Below are 22,182 nucleotides of genomic sequence, written 5' to 3' on the forward strand. Positions count from 1 at the left end.
ATCCAATTAGACGCTGCGAAATTGCACTTCCTGTTTACCCTAGCGCCAGATGAAAATCTAAGTTTTGACTTGCGAATACAAAAAGGCAAAAGATAAATTCTTTAAACATTGAAAAAGAAGAAATTTGAAAACATATTTTCCTGCAACAACCGAAAATAGGTAGCCATAATTTAGCATTAATTCATTTAAGAGAATATCGAGAATGATCCACTGTCTCATTGCAAACAAGTCAAAATTTTCAGTCAAAAATGATATAGTACATATAAATTGCAAATTTATGCAAGCCATAATCTTGCCGGCAAAATATCAATTTCAGAGAGTACGAATGCCCATTACTGTATGGCGTCAAACGGCCATCTTCAGCTAACGTTAGCGTCAATCTGGTTTAAATGTTATCGTGATTGGTCAAAATATCCTTATCATGATTAATCTTTAATTAGTTTGAAAAATTATTAACATGATTTGTCAAAATCAGCTGATTTTTTTATTGTCATTTTATAATCATGCTAAAAAAATCAAGAATTTTTACAGTTCACGCCGTTACTTAAACGCTTTCGGGTCGATCCGGCCCCACGCCAATCATGCCCATATGTAAAGTCGATCAGGCCCCATGTCAATCCGTCCCATATGTAAAGTCGATCTGGCCCCAATAAAAATAAAGATATTTATTAATTGACTTTTGTAATTCATAAATGTTTATGATTTTAATATAATGTAAAAGGTGTACGGTAAAAAAAATAAAAAAGGCCTTTGAGGAGTACAAAACAATTAGGTTGATTATGTTTTTAAGTTTTCAAGATTATATATAATTATATTAAAACGTATATCAAAGAATTCAGACATCAACATTAATCAGCAGTAATTAGCATTTTACTTTCAATTGACTGTGATCCTAACAAGTCTTTCATCTTGTGTAATAACAAATAGCTACATACACAACAGTATAAGCCGATCCCCAAGCTGATATACAAACTTTGTTTTTCTTTGAAGTTCTTAAAATTTCTGAACAAAGTGTTATAGAAGCCTATGATGTTACCTGAAAAAAAATACAATTATTTATTATTATATACACAAACCAGAACTTTGATTAATCAGGATTTGATTAATAATAATAATAATATTTTATTCAATAAAATATCAGGCATATTTATTATTACAATACACAATATATATACCATACATAAAAACAATACTAACACTTAATATGGTAAAATATATTCGCATTTTATGAGTGCAGTATCCTTAAGTGTATGAAACAATTTGCTGATATTTTATCAAGGATAACCCATGAAAGCTCTAAAGCTTGTTTCCAATGGGGTCCCTTCATGTAAACGGCTTATAGTGTTCGGCATACAAAAAAAGATAACACACAAATTAATATGACATAAAAATTCATATAAAAAGTAATATATATAAAAATATGATTAATAATATAAAAAGGAGTCTGATGAAGCTGCACTTTAACTTTTGGTTAAGGTGGCTCCTGGGTACAAAAATTTCAGAAAAAAATTAAACCTTTATTTTTTCATTACAAATTTTATTTATTACACTATTAGTTGTTACTTTATGATATGGTACAAAAAACAACCCATATAATTGATTTGGTTTGGCCCCAGATGACTTTAAAAATTGAAAAAGATCCAAATTATCTCCCTTTGGTGCAAAAATGCCATTTTTTGGCATTAAATTTGAAATATCTTTTTTAACTCATCGGTGACCTATATTTTTTATTATTGTTTTCAAATAAGCTTTACATAAACTAAATAATTGTAAAATTTAAGCAATTTCTGTAATTAGGTTATTTTTTTATTTCGATATTTCTTCTTTTTCTCCTATTAGTTCAACAGAAAAAAAGGACATTAACAAAAATGTATGCTTCTTCCAGAGGCAGATTTTAGCTTAAATGAATGGTGACCCCATTTTTTTATTTCATTTTTCTTTTAAGTATACGATAAAGTTCATTTATAAAAAAATATAGCGAAATCCTATATTAGAAAAAAAATTTGATTTATACCCAGGAGCCCCCTTAAGTGCTCTTTGAAGCTAATTTTGAATTCCTTTATTTTCTTTATTTTTTTAACCTTAATTGGCAACATATTCCAATCTTGTATGCCATTAAAATAAAATGTTTCTTTTTGTTGACTCTTTACTGGAGGAACCCAGAAGTTATATTCACTATTTCGTGTGAAATGATGATGTTAATGTCTCACCTTTGTAAAATATGAATACATATAATTAGGACAATGGTGGTAATAAATATTATGTACATGGTTAAATCTCAATTGTTTTACACGATTTTTAATATTAACATAACCAATACTATTTAAAACATTATGGTTAACTTTTGATCTATATCCAGTGTTTTTATGCCCCACCTACGATAGTAGAGGGGCATTATGTTTTCTGGTCTGTGCGTCCGTTCGTCCGTCCGTTCGTTCGTCCGTCCGTTCGTTCGTCCGTTCGTCCGTTCGTCCGTCTGTCCCGCTTCAGGTTAAAGTTTTTGGTCAAGGTAGTTTTTGATGAAGTTGAAGTCCAATCAACTTGAAACTTAGTACACATGTTCCTTATGATATGATCTTTCTAATTTAAATGCCAAATTAGAGTTTTGACCCCAATTTTACGGTTCACTGATAGAAAATGATAGTGCAAATTTCAGGTTAAAGTTTTTGGCTTCAGGTTAAAGTTTTTGGTCAAGGTAGTTTTTGATGAAGTTGAAGTCCAATCAACTTGAAACTTAGTATACATATGCCCTATGATATGATCTTTCTAATTTAAATGCCAAATTAGAGTTTTGACCCCAATTTTACGGTTCACTGAACATAGAAAATGATAGTGCAAATTTCAGGTTAAAGTTTTTGGCTTCAGGTTAAAGTTTTTGGTCAAGGTAGTTTTTGATGAAGTTGAAGTCCAATCAACATGAAACTTAGTATACATGTGCCCTATGATATGATCTTTCTAATTTAAATGCCAAATTAGAGTTTTGACCCCAATTTTACGGTTCACTGAACATAGAAAATGATAGTGCAAATTTCAGGTTAAAGTTTTTGGTCAAGGTAGTTTTTGATGAAGTTGAAGTCCAATCAACTTGAAACTTAGTATACATGTGCCCTATGATATGATCTTTCTAATTTAAATGCCAAATTAGAGTTTTGACCCCAATTTTACGGTTCACTGAACATAGAAAATGATAGTGCAAATTTCAGGTTAAAGTTTTTGGTCAAGGTAGTTTTTGATAAAGTAAAAGTCCAATCAACTTGAAACTTAGTATACATGTTCCCTTTGATAAGATCATTCTAATTTTAATGCCAAATTAGAGAATTTATTCCAATTTCACAGTCCTTTAAACATAGAAAATGATAGTGTGAGTGGGGCATCCGTGTACTGTGGACACATTCTTGTTTATAAATCTAACACATTTGTTTTGTAAAACTTGTAACTTTTCTTTATATTTTTTTCTGACATCAGCATACCATGCAGAACAGGCATAGTCAAAATGACATTGAATTAAAGCTGTTACTAAAGTCTTTCTTGATTGTTCTGATAAACATTTTGCCTGTCTGTATAGGAACTTCAATCTTGAATTTATCTTTTGAATAATATTATTCAAAAATTTTTCTCCAGAAAGAGAATTATCTAGTAACATCAAAGTTACCAATTTTAGATAATTTACGTTTTGACCCAAACAGAATAGTTTCTGTTTTCCCCAAATGAAGTGATAATTTATTATCAATCAACCATTTGCTACAAGATTCAAGTTTCTTACCCAGTTTCTCCGATATAACTTATAACTGGAAAATAACTTCATATTTTAAATCTGTTGGAGCTGCTAAACAAACAGAAACAATATAACACTCATTTTTGTATCAATTTAAAATAGTTCATAATCTGGTACTCCAATACTTCACTTACCCGTTGTCATCCATCATTGACACTTTTTTCCAATTCCATTTATACTGTTAAAATTTGTCACAAATTCCTCCAAAATCAATATAGTTAATTCATATTTTTATAGGGTCCGGATCGACTTGGGCCGTATCCACGTTGGCTGGATCGATTTGGGCTGGATCAACTTTGGGCCGGACTGACTTCAGGGCAAATTCAAATCGCTTTCAAAATCGGTAAAAGGGAGACAACTTACGATTTTCAAGTCTCACAAGTAAAATGGCGACTGACAATTAAAATATTGAACAACCTAGGACTAATATTATTAATACTGTCATGGTTTTAATGTAATAAATACAATGCGGACTTTGACCATTTAAAGATTTAACTTTCAAAACTAATGAAATTAGACATTGAGCGTCTGTTTGAGTTATCAGTTTACATGATTTTCATCTGAGGATGTTGCATAATCACTCAGCTGATTTTTTAAAAGTTTTATTTATAACCAGTCAATCAATTGTACTATCCGGTAAGACTTTAAAAAAAATTAAAGCAGATCCACATAAGCTTATCACATATCGCAAGCAACAAATTGTATTTAAACTCAATTTCAATTTGACAGCACAAATGGTATGAATGAATAGATAACTAAAATGTACTACATTGTCTTAATCTTTTTATTAAAATTTTTCAATATATACATTTTATACAATCTCGTATAAAACACTGCAAGAACTGTGGATTCATTTATTTTCAAAGGTACCTATTTTCATGGATATTTAATTTTGTTTATTTTGGCAAATTCTGTATACCTTCCTTTAGAAAATTTGTTATTCGTAGATAATTTAAATCTGTGGTTCCACTGTATTTAGTGAACACCCTGATCACCCTGACTATATTCCTTGTATCAAAATTGATTAAAATTCAAACTGCTACGCTTGCGTGAGTATTTGTTATTTGTTTCTGTGCTTCATACAAGCATGACAACTATCTGCAATTGGGTTCATTGCTGAAATGTCAATTTTCTAGCCTTCTTTACAGGTTACAACAAACCAGGATGAGTTTAAGGCCCCGTCCAGTCACTGCCACAGTTACAAAACCAAAATGGATGGAGCCTCAGGTGACAAGGCCTAGATCTAGGTCATTAGAATCCAATGGATCTACTGCATCTCTGACTTCAGTACTTGATCATGACAGTTATGAAAGTTTGGGAGAAAGTGAGGACGAATTACATACAGAGGAAGGGGATCAATATACCAGAAGTGATATAGATAATAGATTACATGAAGACGTTAAAAATAAATGGTAATACCTTGCAATAATTTCTTCAAATATATGTTCAAGATTGGTTCAGATTTATATTATATAATGTTTGTGTAATTTGTTTTCCTCATTCTACCTTTAAGTATCACTTTATACAGTATCAGGATGTGTACTGGTATTTTGTTGGCCAGACCTACACTTCAAAGTTATAACTTCAATGACTGTTGTTGTTTAGCAAGTTTCAAGTTCAAACACTTTTTTTCAAGAGGTGAAAAAGTAAAAGAAATCCAACAGTCCAAAGTTAGAAAATTTGAAGAAAAAAACTTCCTTATACACATGTTATATGAAAATGAATTGATAATTTACTTGTCTTTTTTCAGCATTATATCAGAATCTTCTTCGCAATACACAGAACAAAAAGATCCTCAATTATCTTCATGGGAAAAATGGTTGATTCAAAAAAGTAAAAGTGAAAGGAAGAAACAAAGAGAAATTAGGAGAGCAAAAAAACAAGAAAAAACAATAAAAGAAAAGGAAAAACAGGATAAGGAAATGAAAGAAAAAAAAGCGGAGGAGAGGAGGAAAGAATGGTTAGAACAAAAAAGTTATGAAGAAAAATTACGTAAAAAGAATGATAGACAAAGAAAAAGATTAGAAAAAGACTTAAAGGAAGATGAAAAGAGACGTATAGCTGTTAAAGCTGAGGGTAATTATGATGAGTGGATGGAAAGAAAAAAGAAAGAAGAAAAAGATTTAAAAAAAGAACAGAAACGAAGACAACAAGAAGTAGAACATGCAAAGAAAAAACAACAAATAGACGCACAACATAAATATGAAGAATGGTTGCACAGGTCCAAGAACAGACCCAAATCTGTTCCAAATAGTTTTGGTTATACTTCTGGAAAATTGACAGGTATGTGATAAATGTATCAATGTTGGGGTTTTGAGGGGCTGTTACCAAGGACAATTTTTTTTAGCTCAGGGTACGTGAAAGTGGTGTTTGAGGGATGGTTTTTTTTAAAGAAAATAATACTGCTTTGAAAATAACTGTAAGGAAGCTGTCAGTTAATAAAAAAAGTGTATTTTCACTTACTTGTTATGCTAGTGTTGAAAGCCAAAGGCAAAGATGTATAATTCATCAAACATGACTAAGACCAACTAAAAAGGAATTATTGTTAAGTCATGAACAGATTTCCTGGATCATGATTTTGAATCTGGGGTGGTTGTCCTCATCTTATGGATAATCTAAAAGATTACCAGACTTGTACAATTACCATGATTACTAGAACTTAGGACCTAAACTTCAATTTCTATGCCCCATACCTCCTTTCCTTCATCATGTTCATTTGTTCGTCTATCTGTTCGTTCGTCTGTCCGTTCAACCATTCGTTGTCTGTCTGTCCTGCTTCTGGTTAAAGTTTTTGGTCAAGGTAGTGTTTGATGAAATTGAAGTCTGAACAGCTTGAAACTTACAAATGCTTAGTACAATTGTTCCCAATGATATGATCTTTCTAATTTAAATGCCAAATAAGAGTTTTCACAGTCTACAGATCATAGAAAATGATAGTGCAAGTGGGGCAATCGTGTACTATATATGGACACATTCTTGTTTTAAGGTAATTTGACTTCTATTTTCATTTTTACTTTGATTACTGATCATTGGAAAGATAATAAAAGTTAAAGGAGTTTATGAAGCAATGCATTAATTGAGTTATTGTAATGAGATCAAATCTGCTGAAATTGATGGTTGTGTTATACATTGTACATAAGCACATGTACAAGTTTACTTATTTTAACAGCAATAAAGTTGACACAAAAAATTAATAATTATCAAATGAATAAAAATCAAAGTTGAAAATGTACATTTTAGTTTGTTTGTACCACAAGTTCAGTGTTCATGCCAGTTTCTAGTTTGACTGTACCACAAGTTCAGTGTTCATGTCCATTTCTAGGTTGTTTGTACCACAAGTTCAGTGTTCATTTCCATTTCTAGGTTGTTTGTACCACAAGTTCAGTGTTCATGTCCATTTCTAGGTTGTTTGTACCACAAGTTAAGTGTTTATGTCCATTTCTAGGTTGTTTGTACCACAAGTTCAGTGTTCATGTCCATTTTAGTTTGTTTGTACCACAAGTTCAGTGTTCATGTCCATTTCAAGGTTGTTTGTGCCACAAGTTCAGTGTTCATGTCCATTTCTAGGTTGTTTATACCACAAGTTCAGTGTTCATGTCCATTTCTAGGTTGTGTGTACCACAAGTTCAGTGTTCATGTCCATTTCTAGGTTGTTTGTACCACAAGTTCAGTGTTCATGTCCATTTCTAGGTTGTTTGTACCACAAGTTTAGTGTTCATGTCCATTTCTAGGTTGTTTGTACCACAAGTTCAGTGTTCATGTCCATTTCTAGGTTGTTTGTACCACAAGTTCAGTGTTCATGTCCATTTCTAGGTTGTTTGTACCACAAGTTCAGTAGTCATGTCCATTTCTAGGTTGTTTGTACCACAAGTTCAGTGTTCATGTCCATTTCTAGGTTGTTTGTACCACATGTTCAGTGTTCATGTCTGATTCTGATATTGATAATGTACCCCAGGTTCAGTGTTCATGTCCAATTTTAGTTTGTTTGTGCCACAGGTTCAGTGTTTATGTCTGATTCCTATTTTGATTGTATCCTGGCCCAGGTGTTTATATGATGTTTATGTCTGATTTTGATATTCACAGGTTTAGTGTTCATTACAGATAGTGATTTTGATTTACCCATAGTTCAATGTTTATGTCAGTTAATTGATTATACCCCAGATTCAATGTATATCATATTATGATTTTGATTTTATTGCATATGTACATGTTCAGTGTTAATGTCAGAATCTGATTTTGTTCATGCCACAGGTTCACTAGTACCATGAAAACTGTTTATGTCTGATTCTGATTTTGACTGTACACAGGTTCAGACCTTGTTAACTTAGTACTAGTACTACAAGTTCAGTGCTTTTGTCACATTCCGATTTTGTTTGTAATGCAGGTTCAGTGTGTACCGGTATGTCCTATTGTGATTTTGTTTGTACCGCAGGTTCAATGTGTATGTCCTATTGTGATTTTGTTTGTACCCTAGATTCAGTGTTTTTGTCACATTCTGATTTTGTTTGTACTACAGGTTCAGTGTTCATGTAGAATCTGTTTACCATTTTTAAACATGACAGTCACAGTATGTAACTAAAGGAAATTTCCACATCTCGTTTAGTAACTGATCGTTACTATATACTTCATTTGAAAAAAAAATCAAAGATTTTCTAAAAAATCCTTTAATTTTATTTAAAATAAGAAATAAATAACTATATAACATCAATATAAAGAAAAATCTAAAAGGCTTTATAAAAGTTAGCTACAACAGGTACAAAATGTATATAAGTAACAAAGAGTGTATAAAACAATTAGAACCATTTAAAAGTATTGCAGTAGTTAAGATAAGAATTGAATATGAAATTTTAAACTAGAAGTTAATACAAATATTCAAGTTAACATTGCACTTCACTTTGCTGTAGTTAATTGTATGTAGGTGTAAAAATATATGTTATCATTTGTGACATGCATCGTATTCAATATGATATACATGTAAATGTAAAAACTCTAGATGAAAATTACTTTAAAAAAAAAATAGCAAACATCAAAACAAAGAATAGATTTCAGTTAAGTAAGCTATCACATTTATCTCAGGATAAGAATTAGTTCTAACTTAAAACAGTTATCAGTTTCCTTTCTGTCGTGGTTGTGTATGACAACCCTAAATATAGTATTAATGAATATAATATACCCTTCTACTTTATGCAAGAACACAATTAGTTGTATTAAATGCAAAGCATTAGACAAAGTTATGTTCAAATTATAATATCGTTGTAAGTATGTTTTGTATGTTTGAAGTTTTATGATTCAACAGCTTGCTGTGTAGGTTGTTGTTCTTGTTGAGTAGTCTCCCCTCCCTGAACTTCCTGTTGTGTAGAGAGCTCTTGTTGCTGAGTTTCCTCTTTTCCATCAGATTCCTGTTGAACTGATGGTGGTGACAACTTATCTTTCATATCCTTAATGACATCAGAATGCTCACGATAATCGGAAGGTGTTCTTTTTAACTGAAAAAAAACCAGAAATATAATGAATTTGGTAAATCTTCAAAAAGAAGACTACATGATATATATATAAAGTTATAATTTGAACTTTTTTGTATATATCTAATGGACAATTTAATTTCTATAAGGAGTTGAGATACTTGTACATGTGTAACTGAATGAATTGGTTACTTAATTTCTATATTTTCATTTTAGTAAAATAAGAGATTTATGTGTTAAATAAGCTCCTCTTTTCCTGACATCATAGAATGTGACTTATTACAAAATAGAATTGTGGAGCAGAAACTGTTTACCCTTTGTGAGCATTGATTTCAATCCAAGTTGGGGATAAATGATCAATCTAAATTTTTGCCTAGTATTTTGTTGATTTGTCACCATGTTGTTTGGATTTAATTTGACGTAAGGTTTTTGTTTGTTTTTATTTGACGTAAGGTTTTGTTTGTTTTTATTTGACATAAGGTTTTTGTTTGTTTTTATTTGACATAAGGTTTTTGTTTGTTTTTATTTGACATAAGGTTTTTGTTTGTTTCCTTAGTATCTTTCAGTCCAGTCAACAAGATTTTATTGATAATTCTACATACCACATCTTTGACTGTTGTATCTGCATCATTGGCCAGTAGTAATGTTACTAAATCTTCATTGTTTAATCCCATAGCATAATGTAAGGGTGTTCTGTTCATCTGGAGAAAGATAAAAACCACAAGTCATAAATGCCTAATATTCATTGAATGGCCATATGTCTTGTCCATATTACTGAAATAACTTGATATGAGAAAAATATTGTCTGTATCAGAAGCATAATTCAGATGTTTAAAATTAAAATGTTAAGTTAGAGATGCAGTACAGGTTTTCTCCTGTGTACAATCGTGTAAGGAGGAAAAAATTTCATGAAAAATGACTTACTCATGTTACTAGAGATTGTTTATAAACTCACAGATGATAGACTTTCCATTGGACTAACATTGACTAACTAATAATAATAATAATGACTAAGTGACTTACATGATCTTTACATTTGACTGTAGCAGGGAAAGACTTTGCTATATATTCTACGACATAATTATTTTCTGTTAGCACTGCTATATGTAACGGACATCGACCCATGTTGTCCCTAGCTGTAGCTAATTTTTTACGTTCTAAGGTTTGTTGAACATCTCGTAAAACACCCTTTTGTACAACTGAGAAAACTTCCTGTATTTTTTTCTGAAAAATGACAACATATATTTCACTATTTACATGTACCATAAATTTATAGATAGTTTTAAGGGCAGTCCTTTTCTCTTTTTTTCTCTCACAAAAATCAAATTATACGTAACATTAGTAATAGATAAAACAATTTAATTTACCTCTGACATGCATTTCTCATTGTGAATTTTCAAATGACCGTCCTGACAGAAATTATTTTTAGTTTTCAACATACGCAAAGTTAAAGCAGAAACTATTTTAGACGAAATGATTAATGTACTAAATAAATATCTGGCTGGACAATGAATCCTTAATTATTTTCCAACTTTTGTAGGAGATTATATAATCGAAGGTAAGGTATCTACATAGCTAGGATATATATATATAGTCACAATCCCTTTAGCTAGACATTATTTTCCACAATATTATATAGATTGAAGTGTATGCACAAGGTTAAATTCAATTTAGAAATGTCTTTATTTCAAGATGTCTATTCATGAGGCAGGCAGTATAATAAAAAGTAACCAACAATCAATCAATCAGAGATAAATTTAAAATAAACAGAATTTTCCTGTTTAATAAAAACATTGACTCACCATATAGTCTGGTAGAGAAGAAGTAAATTGTTTTAAGTCCTCTGATTGGTCAGTGATAGATTCCAGAATAGATTCCAGTTTGTCATATCCTTCTAACACTAATTGTTCTAATTCATCAACATTCTCTTCCTTTAACAGATCTCTTACATAATTATCTACAATATACAATTAAAAAGATTTATTTATGTGTATTCATCATATTTAATATATATCACCAATAACATTTCAGCTATTTCATAACCCACAATATATCAAAGTTAAAACAATCTTGTTTTCACAGTCATTGCAATAAAGGATTGGGGCATAAAAAAGGTTATAAGTTCAGTGCATTTTAAATTAGTGTATCCCAATAACAATTCTAAATTGGTTTTTCTGATTTGGTAAAAATGACTAAATGTATACACATGTATACAAATGTACCAACCTATAGCCTGTACATTATCTGTGATTCCAGCCACCTCAGCTATATCCCTAGCTGTCTTTTGATCAGCATCACGTTCAGCAATACTATATCCCATGTTAATCAATGTTCTCATGTCAGCACCTAGTACAAGTAAATGATAACATGAAGTGATTTAGTATACATTTTTATTATACTACATGTAGTACATATTTTTCTTTTTTAATCCTAAAGCTGAAGATTGGTTTAAAATAAGATTGTCTGGTCATGTGGAGCAGTTTTCCATGTTTTAGATATAGAATAAAAATAACATTGTAATCATTTAATATACTTGTGCAGTATGTGTTTTACCCATTGTTGAAGGCATTATGGTCACCTATAGTTGCTAACATTTGAGTTGTTTGGTCTCTGAGGGATAGATGATACCACATCTCCATAATTTATATTACAGCACAAAGTATGTGTAATGTAATATTGGAAATCTTAAATAATGTGTCTCCTTTTTCTGATAGATTTACCAGCTATTGTATTTAGTTGCTTTTGTAGTTGTGAAATGTACAATATATGATGCATAACTCATGACTGACAGAAAAAGATAGACTGGTACCCTCGTGCATTGTGTAAACTTCTGGGGAATATACATGTTTGTTTGTCAAGTCACATTTTATTGGGAGAATTATTCTTCATGTCTGTAACCGAAATGGCTGTAAATAATATCCTCCTACAACATTATTGGGAGATATCCAATAGTATCAAGGGAGATAATTTTACCTTCCTGAGCTGCCAATCTGTGTAACTCTGTCTGTCCTTTACTGTCTTTTTCTTTACTTGGAGTTTCTTCCTCCCCTTCCTCTGTCACAGTCTCAAGATTGGGTCGTTGTGCCAAAGCTGCTTCCTTAGCTCTGTAGTGTAAAACATTGACATTAAGATATATTAACTTACATACAAGAAAGTACTGGGAGATAAAACTCTACTACAGCTTATTATTTATGTCAGACTTTGTGAGATTTTCTTACTCCCTCCTACCCCCTCAAAAAAAAACAAAAAAACCCAAACTATATTCTATATCTTCAAAAACGTTTATTTCCCCCGAAAAAGTTTAACTGAACAAATGTAAATCAAGATATTTCAATACATACAACAACATACATCATACTCCAATAACTACGAAGCGCAATACTTACTTTCTTTGGAGCTCCTCTTGTTCTTTCTTCTTTTTCTCTTCCTCTTCTTTCATTTTCCTTTGTCTTTCTTCTTCTTCAAGTTGTTTCTGTTCTGTCTTTATCCTTTCCTTCCTTTCTGCCTCCAAGACTTTCTCTTCCTCAGCTTGTTTTAAATTTTCGATCAGAGCTTCTTGCTGAAATACAAAATATGTTTCTGATACAGCACAAATCAGCAAAAAAATAACATTGCAGTAAAGGATATGCATGTAATTCAGCACTAGTCAGCCAAAATTACCATGGCAGTATAAGATATGTTTAATCACGATACAATGCAAATGAGCAAAAATTACCATATATATATATAGCAATAAAAAAGACAGAAATTAGCACTTAGATTTGCAGCTGAGAAAGGGAATATTAGATCTAGTATACAATGTATGTTTCCTGATGATTTATTCACCTTAGCCACTTTGACAAATGTTTCCCAATGATTTATTCTGTTTTACCTGCATGTTATGATCCATATTCTCTCTGTATTTATATAGCCACTTTGACAAATACTCGATGGGATCTTTTGGTCGTTTCTCAGCCAACTCAGCCAAAGCAAATGTTAATGCTGATCCTAAATGCTCGGCTACATATTTTCCATCAATTGTTGTTGGTTTGGTGCCAGTACGTGGCCTGGTATCTTGAGAAACATATATACGACGACAATTTCTGGCGCTGCCACAACTTTTCTCTGAGGTTTCTGCTTTTTCCTCTGTCATGTCTGTTGTATCAACAGCACTATCCAAGGATTCTTTGAGTTTTTCCTTCAAAGCTACAACTCCAATTTTCATTGGATCATCATAGTAATCTTTTGGTGTGCAGCCATTCTGAAATGACATACAAATCATCAGTTTCACTCTGAATTCTAAGAAAACACAAATAGTTTATTTTCATCCTGAAATTTGCTAAAATGATTAAGAAATTTACTTGCACTGGGAAAGAAAGACAGATTTTGGTGCAATGTATTATCACAGGAAACAATGGAAAGAATATAGAATATTTCTAATTGAATCAACATTGATTTAATGGTGTTCACACACTGTAAACTTACAATATCTTTGATAGTTTCATCCCCTCCAGCCTCCTTTAGAAGTTCATACATATGTCCACCATCATGTTTCCCTCCTGCGTAATGAAATGGTGTTCTTCCCATCTGTTAATATAATCATCATCATATCAGTCATTAACATTGATCATTCAAATTTAAATCAAACTTAAAAAACATCTATAATATTAGATCATTGTTTTAAGTTCTATCACTTTATAAGACATCAAAATGAATTATCTCCCATTGATTGATTCAAAAGGTTAAATATAAAAATATCAAAAGCATATGACACTAAAGAATTTAGAGATTTTGATATATTTAAGCCATACACTTACCCCATCTTTGAAATTTATTGCATCTTTAAATTCTTTGACCATTTCATGTACTACATCCATTTGAGTCAAAACAACAGCTTTCTGGAAGGGAGGTAATCCAGTTTTGTCTGCAGCCTCTAATAATTTCTTTCTATCAAGTAAATTTTTAAGCTCTCTGACTTTTTCCTGTTCAACGGCCTCATGTACTTGCTTTATCTTTTCCTGCAATTAGAAGGTCTCTCATTATACTTGTAAGAAGTGAATGCAAGTTGCAGATTTTTAAATGTTGTTACTTATTCAAAGATATATATTGTATATATATTGTATGAGTGAATTTACGCACAATTTAAGCAATATGAGTTTGGTAATATTTTCCTTTTTTGACTAAAGTCTTTAAGAAAATTGTATAAATAAAATTGCAGGGGACATATTTACCTGAAATTCAGGCAGTTTAGACATAAAACCTTCTAGATCTTCTGACACAGCTTTAGCCTCTTCAATCGTAACAGGCCAGACTTGCCATCCAGACAAACACAGCTTTTCTAGTTGGTCCATATCACCTTTCAAGATAAGTTCCTTAACGTGAAGATTCAGGGCTGTCTCAGCTTCATCTGAATAGTTACATGTAGAGATAAGATCAGCTACTGTCTGTCCATCACTACCTCGAATTGAAATATCAACTTTCTCTAACAGAAGTTTAAAAATATCAACTGGTACTCCTAATTGGACAGCTGCATGGAGATAGGTTGACCCGTCTGTATTTCTGACGGATGAGTTCTCTCCCTTGTTTAATAGTTCTTTCACATCGTTGATATTTTTATCCTTTATGGCTTGATAAAGTTTACTTGTTTCAAAGTCTGCCATTTCTGAAAATAGTTATAAAATTCATGATCATTTTTTCACCAGTATTCCATTTTAAACCTTTAGACAGTATATTTGAAGACTTTAAAGATTTGGACATATAATTGTAAGAGTGGATTGTTGATATTATCTTATAGTTTTGATATTAAAATGGTTTTGATGTTTCCTTTGCATAAAACAAACGATATACAGTCAGATCTAGTACACTGTATCTAACTAGAAAGACATTCCTTCCAAGCATTGCAATTTGATAAACAGATATATATATATTACTAATATGCATTTTTTGTTGGTTTTTGATTATTTGTTATGTTTGTTTGGTTTTTTTTTTGTTCTTTTGTTGCTGTTGGTTTCTTTTTATTGATGAAGGGGGTTTTCCAGTGTTTGTAAGTTATAGAAAATTATTGTAGAAAATGGATAGTAATTGAAAATATGAAAAATAGCATTACAAATTTTAAAAACTCCATTAATTCTCATCTTCAGGTCCCTTTTTCTTTTTACCGGTATGAATAAAAATTGAAAGATTTGATATATAATCCTAGGCCATTCAGATGTCATTGAAACATAACTAAGTAATTTCTAATTGACACAAAAATGTTGTTATATGTTTTCAGAACCTATAAATTTCATTTAATGAAGAGAAATAATTGTACTGAAATATATTTTATCTAGCTAAAGATAAACTATACATAATGTATAAACTGTCTGTTAAAATATTCATAATTATTCAAAACTCCCCCTATTATTGCATTGCCTATTTACATAAAAGCCTGCTCATGTTTCCAAAATGAAACATATATGCATTACCCCTATAACAAATCACCCATAAAGATCAAGTATAATCTATGATTACCTGTTATAAACAATAGGTGTTTAGTGTAATCCAATGTTCATCAACAATTTACCTGATCAGACAGGTGTAAGGTTGTCAAGTAGATTGTTTACCTTGGTGATCAATGGGGCCACATTGGGAGATTCACGTCATTTAAAAGCCTTTTAAATTTACCAGTAAATAGTATTTATTTTAATTGAATATATGAAAAGGCCTGTAAGTCTTTGAATAGACATATTAACATGATAAAGGATATTAATAATGGGATATTCTTTTTTTAATCAAATTTATATTTATGTATTACAGCTAATATGTAGCATTACATTAGATAATTATTGTTTATTTCAAATATTGTAAGTGGTGTACAAAAATATGAAAGCTTTGCTGTTCAAAAATTATTAGTTGCAATAACCAAATTTTAATATTCAACAGAATTTTGAAAACTAAACCCTTATTTGAACAGTCTGTTTTCATCTGATAAATTTCTACTTTCTAAAGAATGTAACACATAGATAATTATCATCACTTTCTTGTTATTATTTACTCACAGATACTCACAGATACTCACAGATCCTCTTCTGACTGTAGGATTCCGGAGGAATCCTCTTCTGTCAGCTCCTTGTCTAAACTTTTTTTACTTAGGTCTTGTCCGGTCGTGTGTATTTTTTCACTATAATTATATTTTTGTGCTTGATTTTCCCAGTAACGGTCTAATCTGGCTTCAAAACATGGTATTGTTGGTGCTGATACTACTTTTTCTGGTAGACTGTTCCAAATTTCTACTGCTCTTTGTGTAAATGTATATTTTCTTACATCTAGTCTAGATCTTGCTTTATACAATTTGAGATGGTGTCCTCGAGTGTTGGAGTCAGTACACGGTGATATAAAGTCTGATACATCATCATCATATTTTCCTGATAGTATTTTGTACATTTCTATCATGTCACCTCGAGATCTTCTGTAGGCTAATGTTGGAAGTTTTAGTTTTCTAAGTCGTTCTTCATATGTTAATGTTGATAGTCCAGGTATTTGTTTAGTTGCTCTTCTTTGGACATTTTCAATGGCTTCAATTTGTTTCTTCAAATGTGGACACCATACCTGGTTGGCATATTCAAGATGTGGTCGTACTAAAGCTGTGTATAATAATTTAAATGTATTCATATCCATGTATTCCATTGTTCTTCTTAGTATTCCCATGATTGAATTTGCTTTGTTTATCTTTTCATGCATATGTTGTTCAAATGATAATTTGGTGTCAATGGTAACTCCTATATCTTTCTCAGCTTCTACATATTCCATCGGTGTTATTCCTTCCTTCAATGTGTAAGCTTTCTGTTCTACTTTAGATCGTCCAATTCTCATCACCTTACATTTGTCTGGATTGAAGCATAGGAGCCATTTTTCTGACCATTCATGAAGTGCATGAATGTCTTCTTGCAGGTGTTCACAATCAGACTGTTGAAATATACCTCTAAATGCTTTGGTGTCATCTGCAAAAAGGTATGTGTCTGTGCCAATACTGGTGACTTCAGGCATATCATTTATATATAGTACGAATAAAATGGGGCCTAGCACTGAACCTTGAGGTATTCCGCTCGTGACATCTTTCCATTCGGATTTCTCCCCATTAACTATAACTCTTTGTTTTCGTCCTAATAAGAATGATCTAATCCATGTGTTGTATTGTCCTGTAATTTGGTATTTATCAAGTTTGTGTAGCAATCTTAGGTGCGGCACCTTGTCAAATGCTTTCATAAAGTCACAGTATACGACATCCACACATCCTCCTCTGTCTAAAATTTCAGTCCATTTATCCATAACTTGTAATAGTTGGAGTACTGTTGAACGACCGCTTATAAATCCGAACTGTCGTTTACTGAAAAGTTTGTGCCGTTTCATGTGTTCTATTATTTCTTCCCTCACCAAAGATTCCATCAATTTGCATATGATGCTAGTTAAGCTAACGGGTCTATAATTACCAGCTACCTTTTTATTACCTTTCTTAAACAATGCTGTGATATTTGCACATTTCCAGTCTTCAGGAAGTTCTCCGGTAGAAATAGATGTTTGAAATATAATGGCTATTGGAGTAGATATAGTGCTACTTATTTCTCTTAGTACCCTTGGATGTATTCCATCTGGTCCCGGTGATTTGGATATATTCATCTTGTCTAGTTTTTTCTTTATTTTCTCTACATTTATTTTCATAGTTTCTAATGGTGGAACCTTAACTTTCTCTACTTTTGGCATCTCAGTGTCCGTTTCATTAGTAAATACTGATGTAAAGAATTCAGCTAGTACATCTGCTTTCTCCTTATCAGTTGTTGTTGATTCTTTTTGGCTAGCATCCTTAAATAAATCTGGAATACTTGATTTTGTCTTTGTTTTGGACCGTGCATATTTCCAGAATTTCTTCGGGTTTTCTTTTACTTGTTGCGCTATTTGTTTCTCGTATTCTTTTGTGATTTTTCTGGTAATAGCCCGGACTTGGTTTCTTATCTTACAATACTCAGAATATACTTGTCCATCCCTTGTATTTAAATATCTAGTCCATAATCTTTCTTTCCTTTTTATTTTTGATAATGCTTTGCGGTTAAGTGGTACTGGATGGTTGTCATCCTTTTTTCTTTTCCCATTCTGGTTTATTACTTTCTTCGGGATCGCCTCCTCCATTGCCTTCTCTAAAATTTCTCTAAATTTATTCCATTGTTCGTGAACATTACATTTTTCAAATTCCTTTTCCCAGTTTAAATCCAGCATTTCCTTCAATTTTTCATAGTCTCCCTTATCATATTTAAACCTAGTTTTCTTAGTAACGCTAGTCTCCTCGCTAATTTTACATATTAATTCAATAACTGAGTGATCACTTTTACCTAGTGGAGGGTTGATTGTTATATCACTTATAAATTCTTCTTCACTTGTAAATACTAAGTCTATTACACTTGGCTTATCTGATCCTCTACCCCGTGTTGGTGCAGTTATGTGTTGGTACAAATAACAGTCTCGTATTGTCTCTATAAATCTAAATTCCTTACTGTCTATTGTGCCATTCGTACTGCAAGTGTCCCATGTTATGTTTGGAAAATTTAAATCACCAAATAATATAACTTCTGAAAAACGTTTCTTTACAGATTCTGTGAATAATTCGCAAAGTTGAGTAAAGTTCTCTTCTGATCCATTTGGGCTCCTATATAGTGATCCGACTAAAATTTTCTCATTATTACCAACTTGAATTTCGCAAAGTAGATTCTCTTCGAAAGTTGAATTACTTATATTATAAGGTGAATACTTGAGCGAGTCCTTTATGTACATCAACATACCACGGCCCGGTGAACTTTTGCTTAAATTTGCAGATAAAATTTCATATCCATCTATGTTAAATTCAGATATTTGAATATCTCGTTTATAGTTCTTCGGTTTTACTTCTGAAATGGCTATAATTGATGGATTGCTGTCTTCAATTCTTAATTTGAGCTCCTGTAATTTATATTGCGTAAAAGTGTCTGAATTTGTTGTTTACTATACTTGGAAGTTCAGTAAACACTAACAGGATACTCTGACAGAGTCTGACTGGCACTGTAATCTGAGAATTTGCTCTAAAAGCTATAGTGCATTTAAAGATAAAAATGTATTTTAGGTTTTTTTTCTAAATGAAAGGGTAAATCTCAAACTGTAGGTGTGTGATAATGAGGAAAAGTTGTGAAAAATAATAATAAGACTTTTCATTATGAAAAAATAAACTGGGAAAAGGGATTGGAGTTGGTTATTGAATAGAATTAGTTGTCTATAAGTGAAAAGCATTTTGGCTAGTGCTTTGACAAAATAGCTTGGATTTTTTTCTTCCCAAGTTTTTGTAAGACTGAATCACTGAAAAGCTGAGATGTATAAATTGATTAGTAAATGTGATTATTAGGTATAATGGCAGCAGAGTACAATTACATCATGGATTATGAAACCCTTGGAATTAGAAAATAAGAAACTATTATACTATTGGTCAAATCCATAAATATACTATTAAACTCAACAAATATTTTTTGCAAAGAACATTTGCAGCTAGTCAATAGATGTAGATATCAGACCACTATTAGTATATTAAACTAATGATATATTGTGATTTCAGGTTACCATGACACTAATGCATATCCAGTGCCAACATTCTACAATCCATTACCATGGCAACCAATACCTATTCCAAGACAGAAACAAGAGAAAAAAGTCAGACCAAAAACAAAACGATATGTGTGGAAGCCTGAAAAATATTTGTAACTGAAATTTTGTTTAATATTGTAAACTAGTATTATTTATTTATTGTTCCAGCATTTTCAAAGTGTCTTTGAATTCTAAGAGAACATCCCCGGTTGGGAGTATACTATACTATACTCTTAATATTGTTTCCTCGACTTTTTCTGTGTAAGGCTGGAACTTGTATCTTCAATAAGACATAGTTGCTGAAGATATGAGGATCATGATCTAATTAGAGTGATTCTTTACAACATTATAATAGGTTACTGATTTGTTAGTGTACAATATAACATAATACAAGTGTGGGAAATATACTAGCTTTAATTTTAATTTTAAAAGAGACTTTGTAGTAATGTGATTCCATATTAGTTGTAAAACTACTTCGGAAAAATAGGATTCTAGTCCAATATGTTTCTTTCTTAAGATTAAGTGAAATTATTATATAGGATTTATTCATAAGATTATAAATCAAAGCAGTGAAAGCAAGACAGTGTAATAAGTAAAATGTAGATTTTCCAAGTTCAAAGGTTTACTGGTATTACAGAGTAGTGGCGTAGGATTTTTATAAAGACCTTTAGTTAATGATCAGTTTGAAATGATTACAAAGGACTAGAGGTATCTGATTGTCACTGTGTTACCAGTGAAGCTTTCAGTATTCAAAACTCATTATTTTTATATTTAATAGCATGTTCTATTATATAAATATAAGTTGTACACCTTTCAGAAGTTCAGGTCTCCAATACCTTATTTAACCTTTTAAACCTTTTGTAGACCAAATGCACCTCTCTGTATTTTGATTGGTCGATAACTGTTCTCATTTTTTTTTTGAAAAATATATAATACTATAAAAATAAGAAATCCAATAGTCTATTAATTATGAAAAACAATTATTTTATAGTCTAAATTTTTTAAAAACATAATAGGTTTTTTTTTAATTTTATTTTATTGTTAATGCATACCTGCCAAGTTTTCAAAATGCCCATGGGGGTTTTGCATGCAAGATGGCTGCCATACTCCTAAAAAACCTTCAAGGGGGCCTTTAAATTCAGTGTTATGTTGTTTTTTGGCTTCTTCATACTTTTATATGCCTCAATTCATTGTAAAATTAATTGTTTTGTTAAAATTGTGGACATAATTGCTCTTTAAAAATTTCAATTTGGGAGCCTCCATGGGGGAAATCCCCCGCAAATAGTGACAGTTGGCAGGTATGTTAATGTGAATATAATCATCATAAAGCTAACTTTCTCTTTGTTTTCAAATAGTCCTATAATACTATCAATCACATGGGAATAGATGGAAGTGATGATATTACTTAGCAGTACCTTTTTTGTTCAACAAATTATACAATATAGAAAAATTGTTCAAAAGATGAGATTGTGCTCTAAGGTTTTGCTTGTGTTTGAAAGCAGCATTAGCCATGTTAGCTGCCAAATGCATGTCCAATTATTTTATATATATCGTTCTTGTACATGTTTGAAAAACAAAAAAATATTCTCAACTTAGTAGCTTATAAAGGAATTAGAATGTAACTTTAAGTAATTTTAGACTTAGTTTCATAGGATCATCAGTTCTATAATTTTATCAGAAATGAATTTTCCTGTATTGAGGGCAAGCTTTCAAGCCATTTTGTTTAAAGAAAGTCAATGATGTTCTTAGCTTATCATCTGTTTGCAGGCTTTTGTCATATTTCTGGTAAATAGTTTTTATATGTTATTTACTTAGTATCATTCATGTTATATCTTTTCTATATGAACATAAACATGTAAAAGGTTGATTGATGTCAAAGTAGAGATGATTTACAAACATATAGTATGAATGAATGACTGATTAAAAGATAGTGATAGTTGTTGATAGTTATTAGACAATTTGTGTTATTATATTTTTTATTTTGCTAACTCTGTGATATTTAGACAATAAAATTGTACTTACAACCAGTTTGTCTATAGTTATCACTAAAAGTTTGTGCTGACATACTCTTTTCATGGTATTCACATGTTTTTTCCCTGCTTAACAAACCATAGATCGTGTATCATGGTCATACTAAATATTTTCGTTTTGCCTAATATTCAAGAGTTTTATTATCTTTGGTGTTGTGTCATGGTCATGCCCCATATTTTTGTTTTGTCTTAACAGGATTGTAGAGCTGACATAGTGTGTCTTGTGTGGCTATACTCCACCTTTTTAGTTTGGCCTTACATAACAGAGTGGAAAAGCTGACATAGTGTTCTTGTGTCA

General features: G+C 31.3%; 2 protein-coding genes across 3 annotated transcripts; one reads left to right on the top strand and one right to left on the bottom strand.

Moving 5' to 3' along the window:
- The first annotated feature begins 7 nt into the window (after positions 1–7).
- Positions 8–21,881, top strand: LOC143065314 (uncharacterized). 2 transcript variants are annotated; one of them, XM_076238820.1, is made up of 5 exons: positions 8–159; positions 4,924–5,187; positions 5,526–6,058; positions 10,778–10,795; positions 19,826–21,881. In XM_076238820.1, exons 2-5 carry the CDS (start codon positions 4,940–4,942, stop codon positions 19,969–19,971), a joined length of 945 nt encoding a protein of 314 aa, XP_076094935.1. In that variant the 5' UTR covers positions 8–159; positions 4,924–4,939; the 3' UTR covers positions 19,972–21,881. The 2 variants fall into 2 exon arrangements, with proteins under 2 accessions (XP_076094935.1, XP_076094936.1); XM_076238821.1 differs by lacking the exon at positions 10,778–10,795.
- LOC143065313 (uncharacterized) lies at positions 8,434–15,847 on the bottom strand. Its single transcript, XM_076238819.1, has 12 exons — positions 15,727–15,847; positions 14,448–14,878; positions 14,034–14,234; positions 13,702–13,803; positions 13,109–13,477; positions 12,624–12,796; positions 12,211–12,341; positions 11,464–11,583; positions 11,040–11,194; positions 10,261–10,461; positions 9,840–9,938; positions 8,434–9,261 (listed from the first exon to the last, which is right to left on the bottom strand). Exons 2-12 carry the CDS (start codon positions 14,874–14,876, stop codon positions 9,058–9,060), a joined length of 2,184 nt encoding a protein of 727 aa, XP_076094934.1. The 5' UTR covers positions 14,877–14,878; positions 15,727–15,847; the 3' UTR covers positions 8,434–9,057.
- Positions 21,882–22,182: the final 301 nt, after the last annotated feature.

This window comes from Mytilus galloprovincialis, chromosome 2, assembly GCF_965363235.1.
Source record: "Mytilus galloprovincialis chromosome 2, xbMytGall1.hap1.1, whole genome shotgun sequence".
In the NCBI taxonomy this organism is placed as follows: domain Eukaryota; kingdom Metazoa; phylum Mollusca; class Bivalvia; order Mytilida; family Mytilidae; genus Mytilus; species Mytilus galloprovincialis.